This window comes from Vicia villosa, linkage group LG4, assembly GCF_029867415.1.
Source record: "Vicia villosa cultivar HV-30 ecotype Madison, WI linkage group LG4, Vvil1.0, whole genome shotgun sequence".
Lineage (NCBI taxonomy): Eukaryota > Viridiplantae > Streptophyta > Magnoliopsida > Fabales > Fabaceae > Vicia > Vicia villosa.
In genome coordinates this window covers 184,931,898-184,946,990 of record NC_081183.1, presented here as the reverse complement: position 1 = coordinate 184,946,990, position 15,093 = coordinate 184,931,898, and the positions used below count along the sequence as shown (strand labels likewise).

General features: G+C 31.7%; 1 protein-coding gene and 1 long non-coding RNA gene across 7 annotated transcripts; both read right to left on the bottom strand.

Moving 5' to 3' along the window:
* Window positions 1-1,355: 1,355 nt before the first annotated feature.
* LOC131598505 (F-box/FBD/LRR-repeat protein At1g13570-like) lies at window positions 1,356-3,758 on the bottom strand. The gene is made up of 5 exons (XM_058871100.1): window positions 3,749-3,758; window positions 3,473-3,516; window positions 2,356-3,216; window positions 2,079-2,234; window positions 1,356-1,649 (listed from the first exon to the last, which is right to left on the bottom strand). Exons 1-5 carry the CDS (start codon window positions 3,756-3,758, stop codon window positions 1,356-1,358), a joined length of 1,365 nt encoding a protein of 454 aa, XP_058727083.1.
* A 5,475-nt stretch (window positions 3,759-9,233) lies between these two features.
* Window positions 9,234-11,999, bottom strand: LOC131596342 (uncharacterized). 6 transcript variants are annotated; one of them, XR_009282290.1, is made up of 8 exons: window positions 11,606-11,999; window positions 11,441-11,535; window positions 11,301-11,359; window positions 10,870-10,941; window positions 10,437-10,621; window positions 10,042-10,225; window positions 9,765-9,881; window positions 9,234-9,678 (listed from the first exon to the last, which is right to left on the bottom strand). It is a non-coding gene; the product is annotated as an uncharacterized LOC131596342 (long non-coding RNA). The 6 variants fall into 6 exon arrangements; XR_009282289.1 differs by having other exon boundaries at window positions 9,235-9,423; window positions 9,545-9,678; window positions 11,301-11,535; XR_009282287.1 differs by having other exon boundaries at window positions 9,235-9,423; window positions 9,573-9,678; window positions 11,301-11,535.
* Between the last annotated feature and the right edge of the window lie 3,094 nt (window positions 12,000-15,093).

Here is a 15,093-nt window from a genome sequence, read left to right as displayed (position 1 = left end):
TCCTTGATAAACACGATATTTCAATTCACTCTACATCTGAACTGCACTTATCATCCACAAAATGTTTTGAGCAATTTCTGATTCATAAGAATTATTAATCCACGGCATAATCATTGTGTTGTACCTATCCCAAGCGATTGAATTATGATCTTCACCAGGTAGTCGAGGCAAAACATCATTGATGAAGTGTAATTTATTCTTTGACCTTAGAGCCATGGTCATGGAACGAGATCAATAATGATAATTTTTGTTGGAGAGTAGTCGGAAAACAAGAACCGATATTGGATTCCCATTTAGGTGCATGAAATAGGGATTTAGAGTATCAGTTTGATGATAACCCTCGTTAGCATTTGAAGAAAGGTCATCCATTAGCACTGTTGGAAGAGCTTGTAATAGACATGTTGAGATGAAGACAGAGTATGAAAAAAAAAAATAGAAAGGATCTATATGGAAGATGAAAGAAAACTGAGATTGGTGAGCGGAAAATTAATCAATCCAGCAGGGTGAAGCTTGATTACAGGTCGATGATATCATATTAAAACTTAAACTAAACATGGAGAAAAAGCAATATAGAAGAAATTACAATAGTGATAAACAAGCTTTCTTTACTCACAAAATTTGAAATCTGACAATGGCATAAGGTTACTTATATAGCAAGTGACTCAAAGTGTAAAACTTCATAACAATTTTTCTAAATGTTTTCCAAATCAGTTAGGTTCAGTTATAATTTTGTTATTCCCAGGCTAACTAACTTGATCTCTTTCTCCTTATCACATTTAACATGAGATGAAACCAATTTCCGGTGGTATCGGGATGAAGCCATTTTATGATGCAGCATCGAGATGACGGCAATTTCCGATGCAGTACGATCTTCGATCCTACTGGTGCAAAAGTCACACCATAAACCACGGTTTGCATTACTCCCACGTTCATTCTAGTAGACGAATATGCTAGTTGTCTCAATTTAGTGAAACCTTTGTAATTTGAATAGAGGTTATAGAAATTAATTGACATGTTTATGAGTCTCCTGGAGTTTTTTTTTTCCAAATTCCAAGCTCATTGCATCGTGAAAGGTATTTGATGCTCTCAAGTCACAGCATTGATGTGGTGCTCTCTTTTATCTTCTGCATAAAGTCACCCTAAATATTTGAGCCAGCATTGCAGCTTCAAGCAAGATCACAACCAATTTGGAAAGTCTAAAACCTTTAGCTAATGCAGGTAATATATAGAAAACACTAATCAACTATCAAAGATGGAATAAAATAATTCTCATATTAGATTTTTGAAAACTAACATAATCAAACTCAGAAATCATAAAGAGAAAGTGTTTCAAAATGTTTTAGAATTTTTCCTCTCTACTTTGTTTCCCCATCGTAAATAACTTCAACTTGTCTTGACGCTCTCTTGAACCGATTTAGTTCGGTCCCCAACTCTGGTTTGACATGTATACTAGGGCTCACATACATCTGCTCTAGCAAAGGAGAATATAGAAGTAGAAATTTGATTAAATCTAATTCGGATTTGGTACCAGAGATGTCTACAATACTCACACGTCGTGCTCCGAGGGGTATGGTTGGTCCAATAAAGATATCTTCCCAACAATAGGAGACCTGTGCTAAAAGGGCAGACCCCTCCTCCTCCATCATCTCCTACATGCAATGGTTACAAATTTATGGATCAAACGGAAAGGAGACAAAGTTGTATCCATGAGAGATATAAAGCACATTTAAACTATGAAAGTAACATTCTATTTACTGATAAAAACAGAAAAAATAAAATGAAGTACACAAGTCTCTTATTTATAAGACTCGACCGCGCTGATACTGTAACTAACTCCATCTAAATTGCAATTGATTCATAACTTATGTTAGCAAATCATAACTCACAAGTACAAGTCTTAGAAACTAACTGTCAAGACTAGACAATTGCTTTAAGCAAAAAAGATTTCAATTTCTGTACTAACTTTTGTTAAACACAATGTCATTTGTGGTTAAACAATTGTAATTGTTTGAGTAAAGATTTTTTACGTTCAACAACTATGCATAACATTGAACAAACCGAACTAAATGAGTACTCACATATAATTCTATTTCTTGAAGATTAGGTGAACTTCTGAGCAAGCAAAGAACAGCCGAAATTTCCTTCAAGTTGTTGAAGTCTATACATAAACTAAGATAACTTAGATTGATACAAGATTTAGGAAGCTTTACAGGCACAACACCATCAGCCAAATACTGAAACAAAAAAGAGTGGTGTAAAAAATGCAATGGTTAGAGCTCAAAAAGGACCACAGCGGAAAATTAAAATAGTCACTCCCACAGTTAAATTCAACATTTAGATGCTCAAGTATTATACCTTTATAAAACAGCTATAGATCTCCAGGCTTTGTAAGTGAGGTAGATGACTGAAAAAGTTGAGCAATTTGCTAGAGCATTCGTCCGATCTACTTTGATTGCTTTCAATATTCATATACATGTCTAAAACAATAGTTACCTTAGTTAGTTGGAAAGTGTTTTCAAAGATAACACTCTCTAATTTGCCACCATTTAAGTAAAAAATCTTGAGATTTGGTGCGTGAATAATAGCTTGGGTGAAACCATCAAAAAATGCTAATTTCAAATCTTCAAGCAAAGGACATCCGGATATCAAATTTTCAAAGGCATCTTGAGTTATTGTAACGCCAGCCAGTTTAAGAATTTTCAAGTTCCTAAAGCCTCTAAATGCAGATGGAGGATTAATCCAACAATGATATAATTCTAAAAGATGTAAACTTTGACAAGAAAATAAGTAGCAAGGTAACTTATAGGGCTGCTCATTCCATACCACCAGCTCAAGTTCTTTGATAGACTTTCTTGTTAAATAAAGTATCCACCTATCAAAGTTAGTGTCACTCATGACATCCCGAAAGAAGAGCGCAAACTTGTTGATTGGCCCGGAATGAAGTGAAAATACTTGATCAATAATTGTCAAAAGTTCACTCGCAACAATATCTGAAGGGCGGGAAGGTGCAGAGACACATTTTCTATCAAACACAAGATTTGGTATTGTGGTCCATTTGTACCTCCATATTTTTGATAAAGCACTTGTAGTCACAGCATGCCTAATGGGCAAGTGTGACAGAATCTGGTCTATTATATGACCTGGTAACCAACTAATTCTATCCTCCAGCTCCGCATCAATCACGGTTGGGCGAGCAGACTTTGATGGTTTTGTTGCCTTTAGATAGATATATTGATATTCAAACAAAGGGAACATACAAGAATCAGAAAACAAACTAAGTTAGTGTATATACATGTATCTATATATATATGCTAGAATTCATGCTAGTTCCACCTATAGAGAAGTTAGAAACACAAGTCTCTCTGTCGGTGTAACACCCACACAAACATTCTATTTTTCAGAGGTGTCGGTGCGACATAGTTTGAAGCAATAGAATGCATGTTATAATATTTACACACTTAGTAAAAATTACCATATGAAGCTCTACCGATTGAGTATATTCCTCTGAATGTGAATCTAAAACAAAAAAATAAAAACATAAATTAGAGATAGAAAAAGTAACAAGAAGAGAAAAAGAAGCAAGAAAGGATTCAAAATCTTACCTAATGTGGAAGTGAAGACGAGAGAAAGCAAGAGTTGAAAAATAGGGCAATTTGAAACTATATATACATTATGGAGGACACGAGATTGGGCTTTGCATTATCTTAATTGGGCCGTCTTACCATACAAATCTCCTGGAAGAATTTACTTGCCGTCATCCCTTTTTATACCTATACTCCTTTCACTCTCTAATTACTTTTTATTCCCATATTACCCTCATAAATAACTTTAAGTGAAATTTTAGTTTTATGATTGAATTAAATTAATTGATTTTTTTTTATTCTTAATGTACAAGTTTAATAAATGCTATTTGTACACCACTTTTTACATTTAAATCATACATCATCGTATACACTGTTTAACGTATTTATACAACATAATTATAAGATTGTGTCGTTAACCAACATCGCAATTGTATTAACTACAAAAATATATGTCATTAACCAATTATTTTTCTAATAATTCATTAACCACTTTCACTACTTTACTAACCAATAAAATACATAGTATTAATCAAGTTTGACACTAAATTATAAATGTATTAGTCAACTTTTATACTTTATTAACCAACTTTATTTTACTATTTAATTTTTTTATTTTTGAGAACTCATTAACCAAGCTATAAACTGTATTAACCAACTTTATATATAGTATTAATCAAAGTCTGAAATATATATATATATATATATATATATATATATATATATATATATATATATTAATTGTTTTATGTTAGAATATATATTTACCAAACTTTAAACTGTATTAATAAAGTTTTGATATTTTATTAACCAAAATAGTTTTAAAGAAGAATATATTAAAACATTAAAATAATATTAAGATTATTATATACGGTATAATATATGATTTCAGCGTATGAATAGCATTTTCCTTAATAAAGTTGGTCAACATGTTTCATTTAATATTGAACCATAATAGTAATACGTAAAAAAAAGTGTAAGCTACCATTGCTGGAAATTAATTGTGTAACATTTTATGTTAGCATTTCAGTAGCTTTGGCTTACAAGAAATTTTCATTTGGACATTGGAAATCTATCATATAAGAAAATTATATGTTATGGAAAAGACCAAAATACCCTACTTGCTCATAAACTTGCCACATGGATAGTTTAATCATCTCCCAAGTCATTTACTTGAGTTTTTCTTTTATACCACTAAAAGCTACTTTTTAGTAATACTATTTTTTTATTCAAATCAACTTTTTCTTTCACATCAACACTACTTTTTTTTCTTTACACACTTCTTTCTCCTATCACTTCTTGTAATCTTTTTCTACTTTTTCTTTCTTCTTCCCTCATACACAACTCTTTGCTACCAATTATAAATTTGGTTTTCCAACAAACCAACTACATCCCAACCATAAATTACAATCTATATTTTATTATGTTAAAATAAAATTATTAGTTTATAATATATATAATATATTTCATTTTTTATTTATTTTGAAATTAGAACATATTTTTAAAAGAAAATGCTTTTCACTTCATATTCACGTCAAATTTGAGGAAATAAATGCTACTTCCTCCCTTCTCTAAGCAAAATTTTTGTTTTCAATAAAAAAGGAAATAGAACTTTTGTAAACTTCTTATTTGTATTTATTTTAAATATTTTTTTAAATTTATATAAAAAATATAAATTCAAAAATTTTATAAATATTTTCTAAACTAAAAGAAATATTTTAATTGAATTATAAAAGGAAATTTTAGATCAATTTATCAAAACAAACAAAAAAATTATTTAAAAAATTATTTTATGGTTGCTATTGTATTTTTTTAAATAGTTTTATTTTTATATTCTTAGTAAATGTGTGATCTTAATATCTATTTTTAAATTAAAAATCAATGTTACAAAATATAACGAGAGATCCACACACTAACACTATTGATTCAATATTTGTTCCTTCTATTTTATTTTCTTAAAGTTTTATTATTAATTATAAAAATTATAACAAGTTTAGATATTTGTAGTGAGTTAATAAAATTTTAATAAATTTTATTTTTTCAAATCATATAAATTATATGAAACGGAAAAAATGTGACTAATGATCCCAATATTGAATCTAATGTTTTTGATTATATATGACCAAATTATAATTTATCATTTTTTAAAATACCACATTAAAACAATTATAAAGGGAACATAAAGCTACTAATCAAAATATAAAATAATAATGGGAACAAGTTTACTATTGTGTCAAATATTTTTGTAAATAATGTCAAAATAATGGGGAAAATAAATTAATTGATTAAAATATTAAATAATAAAAATTCATTCAATATTTTTTTTAATTTATCTAGAAAAATATAAATCCATAAATTTACTCTTTAAATGACTAAAATATCAATATTCAAAATTTTATTTTTTATCCAAATATTTTCATATAGGTAAAAAAATTATTATTGATTAATCCAAATATTAACGAAAACATGAAGTTACTGATCATAATATTGCATATTAGCGGGAACATGAAGTTACTGATTATTTGTATTGAATATTAACGGGAACATGAAGTTACTGATCATAATATTGATTTTTAACGGGAACCTGATTTTACTGATTAAAATATTGAATATTAAAGGGAACATGGAGTTACTGATCAAAATAATGAATATTAACGGGAACATGAAGTTACTGATCAAAATAGTGAACATTAACGGAAACATGAAGTTATTGAAACAATATTGCATATTAACGGGAACCTAAAGTTACTGGTCACAATATTGCATATTAACGGGAGCCTATCGTTATTGATTATTTGTACTGAATAGTAGCTGAAATATGAAGTTACTGATCATAATATTGAATTTTAACGGGAACCTGAAGTTATTGATTAAAATATTGAATATTAATTGAAACATGAAATTACTGATCAAAATAGTGATTATTAACGGGAATATGAAGTTACTGATCACAATATTGCATATTAACGGGAACATGAGGTTACTTATTATTTGTATTGAATATTAACGGAAACATGAAGTTCCTGATCATAATATTGATTTTTAACGGGAACCTGATGCTACTAATTAAAATATTGAATATTAAAGGAAACATGGAGTTACTGATCAAAATAATGAATATTAACGAGAACATGAAGTTACTGAGCAAAATAGGGAACATTAACGGAAACATGAAGTTACTGAAACAATATTGCATATTATCGGGAACCTAAAGTTACTGATCACAATATTGCATATTAACGGGAACATGAAGTTACTGATCACACAATATTGAATATTAACGGGAACCTAAAGTTGCTGATTCAAATATTGAATATTAACGGGAACATGAAGTTATTGATCACAATATTGAATATTAACGGGAACCTGAAGTTACTGATTAAAATATTGAATATTAACGAGAACATGAAGATACTTATCAAAATATTGAATATTAACGGGAACATGAATTTACTTATCAAAATGTTAATTACTTTCAATATACATTTTTTTCTATTAAAAAAATTTACATCTGAAACAAATGCGCGTCCCGTACCAGAACCCGTGCGAATGCACGGGTTTGTTACTAGTTATTACATATTGGTTTACCTTAGATATTGTGGGTGATATAGTTAGTGTTGTATTCAACAATGATATGGTGGAAAACATGCATAGATTATTGAAGGTGTTAAAGAGATAATATTTGTATATTGAGAATATTCTATAGAATATTCTTTAGTCTATATAGACTAGAACAAAACTAGTGACAAACCCGTGCGTTCGCACGGGTTCTGGTACGGGACGCGCATTTATATTAGATATATATTTTAATAAAAAAATGTCTGGTACCCGTGAAAAAATAATAATTGAATGTATAATTAATAAAAAAATATTTCGATCATCAATAACATTAAAATAATTTCAAAATAAAATTATTAGTATCAATTACAAAAACATTTGAATTAATAATAGTAAATTTTCTTATATAAAAATAATGGTTAATTAAAAAAATAAGTATTGTTGTGATAGTGATCAGTAAAAAAAATTATAATAGTAACATATTATTGTGATAGTGATCAGTAAAAATATCAAAATATTATTGAAGAAAGAAAAAAAATGAACTGGAAGATAAGTGTATAAGTTTTTAAAAACTATTATTGTTAAAAAAAAACTATTAAACACATAATTTGTACAAAAAAAATCAATTCTAAAATATATGGATTATTCATTTATATATTATACCCGTGCGTTCGCGGGGATTTTGATAAGGTTATCTATGCGTTCACACGGTACTGGTGTGTTACCCGTGCGTTCGTACGGGTATTGATCGGGTACGCACAATTTTTTAACATATATAAATTGTCATTTATAAAAATATTTGTATCATCAATATATATTTTTATAATTATAAAAATATTTGTATTATTAGTAGACTTTTTTCAATTTATAAAAATATTTGTTTCAATAAAACACTTTTCCCCGTTTATACAAATATTCATATTTTAATTGTTATGTGAATATTTAAAAATATTTAATATATAAATAATTATAATATTAAAATAGACCATCAATAAATTTTTTTAATAATCTTTTCTTAATATATAGCTCACTTTCCATGTATTATCCTAACTAATGTTCATAAAGAAATTATAACATTGTATAAAAAGACAAAAAAAAAAAGTACAAATGTGGTTGACAAATAAAAAATCATATAAATATTTTGAGAATAAGTATACTATTAAGATGCATACATATTTATAGTAGTTAACATATATGCAGTATCATATTGCATTGAAATAAAAATTTATATTTTTAATCTTAAATTTTGGTTGAGTACAAATTCCTTAAAAGGTTCTAGATTAAAGGTTATCCTATTGTTCTATAAACATATCAAAAACTCAGTGTAAATCCATTGTACTTGTGCAGCTAGTTTCTTTTAGTCTTGACTTCAATTTTCTTGAATTTTTGGAAGTGATACAATATACCTTTAGCATTTATACTAATTTCAAACAGTGTTCGTTATTCTTATATATCACTTATCAGATAAAATTATTCCTTTTGTCTTACTGCTGAGAATGAGAGTATCATAATTACTTCAGAAAATAGTCAAATTATGGTTCCCTTTTCTTATATATGAACTGTTTGATATATATATTTAACCATTCAGACCCTTCAACTTTATAAATTAGTGACTTTATAAATACCTTTATAAATACAGGCAGAAGTAAAAAATAAGTCTGTATTTAAGATTTAAATGACAACATGCAGAACCATGACTTTGATTGATCTCAAATGATCACTGCATTGGTCTGCCGACAAAACAGGCTACATTCACTATCATATTTGTTTCCAAATCATTCACCCACACCAGACCAATCAAAATCTTGATATAAACATAACTCCGAAAAGATCAGATGCAACAGTGCATAAACCGATACAATGCATCTCCAAATTCAATTGGTTTTGTAATGCCAATTGCATAGAACCAAAGGCTACTGCTCCTCATAACTGCAGCACATGACAGGTACCCCGGAAGAATTATTGTCGGCTTCATGATTTCCTCCAACCGCACCTACCAAACAAAATTGAGCAAACACCACAGCACCCAAGTTAGACAAAAAAAGAATATGCTAGCACATCAACCGAACCACACCGTGTACAATAGCCAGAAATCAAGAAGACAATACTAAACATTAGTAGAAAAAACCAAATATATTAAAGTGCAATTCAAGAAGAGCGTATATGTTCGACGCTAATCGGATGTAGATATCTGTCTATTCGGCGGAGATGAGCCGACATAAAATTGTGAAGCTTAGTTCCTACTAAATCCTCCTCCTCCTCCTCGCATATGTGCACCTAGTTCCTGCAAATTAAACATTAGCTGCAAATTAAACATTAGCATTCACTGTATCTTCAAATAACCTCATAACATTCAGCTTCTGCTTTGCAATTTCAAAGGCATTTAGCAATAGCTCATAACCTACTAAGTATAGTATTTATAAAATCTCTCACATTCGTTCATATCACCATTGAATAAGCCACTTCTCAGTCTCCTTCGATGCTGCAACATATCTTTGAATTGAGTCCAATCTAACAATTGTTGAATATGTACAGTTACCTACAGGAGATGATATAACAGAAAAGTTGCAACTTATCTATCATTATAAATCTAAAAAAATAGAAATAAAGATCTATAACAATTACCAAGATCGATATCGATGAGCAATGTGATGCATGCCGATGTACACGTTGCCGCAAACATAGAACGCAAGAGTAAAAGGAAGAGCACGATACCTCGTTAATCTCCGGAGAAAATCGCATCTACAACGGTAATTAATAACAATAATAATAACCTTGATGCATCAAAAACAGAGTAGGTATTGAAAGGACGTTAAGCACATTATGCGGCTAACACAGAAAGAATATTTCAATGATGTATTATTGATTGTGAAATAATGGATACCGTTCCAATCAGTCATACCTGAACTGATATCCTGCGTCTCTTCCAGAATCAGCTTACATGACAGAACATTCTCCCACTCTAACAAATAGGTGTAGCAGAGTTGTAGCATTTGAGTAGTGCCAAATCATGACGCTGCAGTTCTTCGGCCAACGCGAGCTACAAAACCAGCTTTGATTGGAGCAACTGATCTTCCTGATCCACACTGCAAGCAATACACCAGTTATTAACAACATAGAATTCAATTATTAACGACCAATCAGCCCGTATATCCAAAACAATAATCCAGACCAAACTTCTTAGATAAGTGCATCAGACTAACCTTCCTAAAAAATTATTCAGCAAAATTCGTTACAAAGAGAAAAAATCAAACATAATGCAAACTATAAGAAAATAGATGGATTCAAACTTCAAACCTAACAGAAATCGCAGCACAGAGCCTATCTCAGAAACCTATTAAATCAGAGCCCGAGAGAAGCATCGAGCCGCCTACATCCTGAAATGTATATGAAGTGAGATATCCGGATGTAGACGTGCTACTCAGTCAGCCATGCACTGGGGGCAACGTCACTCCCGACTCCGGGCAGCCTCATCACCGAACCTATACATACACATTCTACAGTCAATACTTCCTGCCCAAAATAATACACTCTTATGGACATTCAATTCAAGGAAAAAAGCTACTGCAAGTTACATAATTAACAACCATCCATACATCAAGTATTAACTTTCAACTTCCAAAACTTATCCCCTAACACTTATGTCCAATCAACATAGAATAAATTACTGCATCACAAAAACAATCATATTTAGTCAATACACAAGTTCAGGTTCAATAACAGAACCCACCTTAACATCTAACCTTCGATTTCCTTTTGACTTAACCTTTAACTACCAGCTAACACCGTCACCATTCCTGACCTGCACCGGGTAAACACATACCAGTCTAAGCAGCAAGCTAATACAACTTCAGGATCAGATGTGAACCCTCATATTTATTGTTTTTCGTGCAAATAAATTTGCATGTCTGGCTAAAACATAGCTCACATGTTCAAGTCCAAAACGTTTATGAAAAAGAAATCTCCCCAAAAGCATTGATTATGAGTGCTATACAATTTTAAAACAAAAAATAAGATATTGAATCATGAATAGCCAAGCTAAATTTCAAACCATGAATCCATACCATTATTAAATCAACCTAAAATTAGGGTTTAAGGGAGGGTAAGTTAATAACAAAACCTAAACTGAAAAATTCAGACAGAGTTCATTCTGAATCTTACCACCACCACAGTCACTGACGGAAACACGTTGTTGCCAACGCAGATCGACCACCGTGAAACTGAACACCGCATATCTAACGCACATCACGATAACCATACAATCAGACACATTTAATAAAAGCATAGTAACAAAATCTTACCAATGGTATGGATAGTAGTGACGATATGAAAAGGGGATCTGAAAAGGTTCGGTAAAACGAATGCTCTGGATTGCTGCGATTGAACGATTACAGATCTGAAAAGGGTAAAACTGAAGGATATGAAGATTTTGAAATGAATGTAAAACAATAAAGTAAAAATCAAACCTCTAAAATCTGAGGAGAATCGGCGTCTTCTTCGTCGTATACGATTCAACTCCGACCATAAATTCCATAGGTTCAGCAAACAAACCATCAACATCACGATATCATCAGCAACGTGTTCACCGTCTCCATCAACATCATATTCATCTGCACAGAAATCAGAAGAGAACAATATCAGAAAGAGAGAAGAGGAAGAGGAAGAGAGAGGTAGAGGAAGAGAGAGAGAACGTGGTTTTTTCAAAATAGAAGCAACCCTAGTGTTGGTAGTAGACAGCAAAAGAAAAAGCAAAAGCAAAAGCAAAGAAATGCAAAGGAGGTAGCCACGTGGCTCTCTAACAAAGCAAAAGGGCAGTTGGGTCTTTTCCAGAGCATCTAATTTTCTTATATTGTAGATATACTTTACTATATTTCTCATTTCTTATGCAATTAATATCATAAGTTATAATGTTTTTTTATATAATACAAATTTTGTATCCAAATCACAATTTTATTCAAATGCTTTTCACTCTTTCACATTCAAACATGATATCAAGTGGTTATTGAGAGGCAACTTTTTATTGTGCTTTATCTAGTTGATCCAATGGTGATAAAAAAATTCAGCAAATCGTATCCCAACTCTAGTTTGCCATCCTATTACTTTCATGACTCATTCCACCATTAGATTTTCGTAACCTTCTGGTCACCACAGTCTTTGTCGTCATAGTCGTCACTGATTCCAACGATTTTCCAACACACCACCCCTGCAGAGATAAGCGCCTTTTCGGATCCGACTCATCCTTAGAGAATCACCAGAAACCACCTCTATATACATCAATGTAACCTCCGCGTACAAGCCTCACGCCCAATACCTAAACCACGCATGACAATGCGTCTAGTGGCCAATTCTTGAAAAAAAATTGTCTCCTAGCTCATCTCCTTGTTCCAATTCCATATTCGGTCTTAGTTTTCAATTTCAACTCACGAAAAAGCGTGCTTTAGTTTAAACAACCCTTGTTTTGTCGTTCGTCGCGACCACCACTATTCTCCAAACACTGAGGGAGCTTGTTTGCACGTTTTTCAGCCACCCATTCTCATGGAAGATCACTCTGCCATTGATTATGTCACTTTTATCAAAATTATGCTCATCCCGTGCAAGAAACTAACAAGGACAGTTAAAATTCGTACAAAGGAAAGAGAGCAACAACAACTTATGGTTACTGTTTCGGTCGCTGATTACATTGAGTTCCTTCAGTTTGAAGCAACTCATCAACCATCATCTTCTGCCTTCGTTGCTCAGTCTGATAATCAAGTAGCCTTTATTTCCATATTTTACTCCCTTGGTCCTTAGGTCCTGGACTCTAGTGCCTCTGATCATATGGCTGATAATACATTTCTTTAATCTCATTTGTCTTATTATGATTTGGTGCCTTTTGTCACTGTTGTGGATGACTCTAAAATGAAAGTTCAAGGCATTGGTCAAATACACCCACTTCCAAACTTTTCTTTAGATTATGTGTTTTATATTCCTGGCTCTCCTTTTAATTTATGTTAAAAAGCTCACCTGTACTCTTGATTGTTCAATTCTATTTATTGATAATTCTATTTATGTCCAGGATCAATATACAGGACAAATGATCGGAATAAGGAGTAAGTCTGGAGGATTTATCACCTATCACCATTGGTGGCATGTGTTTATATTGCTTCTCAAAGTCTTACACATCAAACTATGGGTCATCCTAACTTTAATAAAATGCTTGTGTTTTAATTTATGATTCACTCTACTTCCTATGTCTCTTTTGTTTCTGCTCTGAATTTTGTGTATATTCTTAAGTTATATATGAAATTATGTCTGATCCCAATTAGCGTCATACAATAGTGGGAGAAATGGTTGCATTGCATTCAATAGCATTAGGGACTAGATGGTCAGATTGATCGTTTTAAAGTCCGTTTGATAGCAAAAGAATACGCACAAATATATGGTCTTGATTATGGTGACACATTTTCTCTGGTGGCCTAGATCACTTTAGTCTATCTCTTTCTTGCCATGGATGACATTCATCATTGGTTGTTTCATCAAATGGACATTAAAAAACCTTTTTACAATGAGAATTGGAGGAGGAGGTTTATATGGATTAGCCTCCAGGTTTTACTCTACCTGGAAATTCTAGACTTGTTTGTCAACTTTGTCATTCTCTATATGGGCTAAAATAGTCCTCAGATGCTTGGTTTGGTCGCTTTAACTCTATTATGATATAGTTTGGTATGAATAGATGTGAAGTAGATCACTCTATCTTCTTCCTCCATTCCTCCACAAGTTGGTGCATCTTTCTTGTGGTCTTTGTCGACGACATTGTTATCACTAGAGACAATATAGAAGGTATCTAGTGTCTCAAAACTCATCTTTAAAAAAAACAAGCACAAGACTTGGGTCCACTCAAATACTTAGGCATTGAAGTTGTCCAATCCCCATCAGGCATTGCAACTAATCAATGCCAATATACATTAGACATCCTAAGTGAAAATGGTGAACTTTATTGTTGTCCTATTAGTACACATATAGATCCCAACGTAAAGCTTCTTTTGGATCAAGGGAAGCCATTGAAAGACTCAGGAAGATATCGACGGCTTATGAGTAAACTCAACTATTATATAGTCACCAGACCAGATATTACATTTGCGATCATTATGAGTCAGTTTCTGAATGCTCTTTGTGATAGTCATTGGGATGCAGTCATTCAAATTCTTAGTTATATAAAGAATGCACTAGGAAAGAGACTGTTATATGAAGATAAAGGTGATGTTAAAATCATTTGTTATTCACATGCAGATTGGGCCAGATCATCGTTGGATAGGAGATCCTCATATGGATAATGTGTTTTTGTTGGAGGTAACATGATCTCATGAAAAAGTAAGAAACAAATACATTTGCGTTATCTAATGTTAAACCTGAATATCGTGTTATGCCAGTAGCCTCAAACGAGCTTGCATGACTTAAAAATTAGGCATGCATAATATGTTTGTTATATAAAATGAATGGTCAAATGTTATGGTTCCTGCAAAACAAGTGGCTACTAAAGATCCATTTGGTAATTTGATGGTTATAGGATTAATTCTCTTCAAGCATTGCACCAGTCTAGAATGAAAGTTTCAGGTTTACTTGTATTAGGAATAGTGCAAATGATACATGCGCCTAAATCAAGTTTGGATGTTAAATTGCTAATATTATGAGACTGCAAATAAGATGGTTTCGATGTTAAGTGGTTAATATTATGAGACTGCAATTGAGACGATCCTTGGAGAAGTGTTAACAAAGCCTTGTGTTGATCTAATGTGACCAAAGAACCATGATCTTGCTTATTTTCTTCATTGAATTCTGATTGGGATTCTTTCTATCTTTCGTTCTACAGTTGCACAATTATTGAGTGCACCATCCAACATGCTGCCAATGGGGAGGAAAGCCATGATTTTTTAAGCAAGAATCTAATGTATAATTTAGTCATCCCACAATGAGT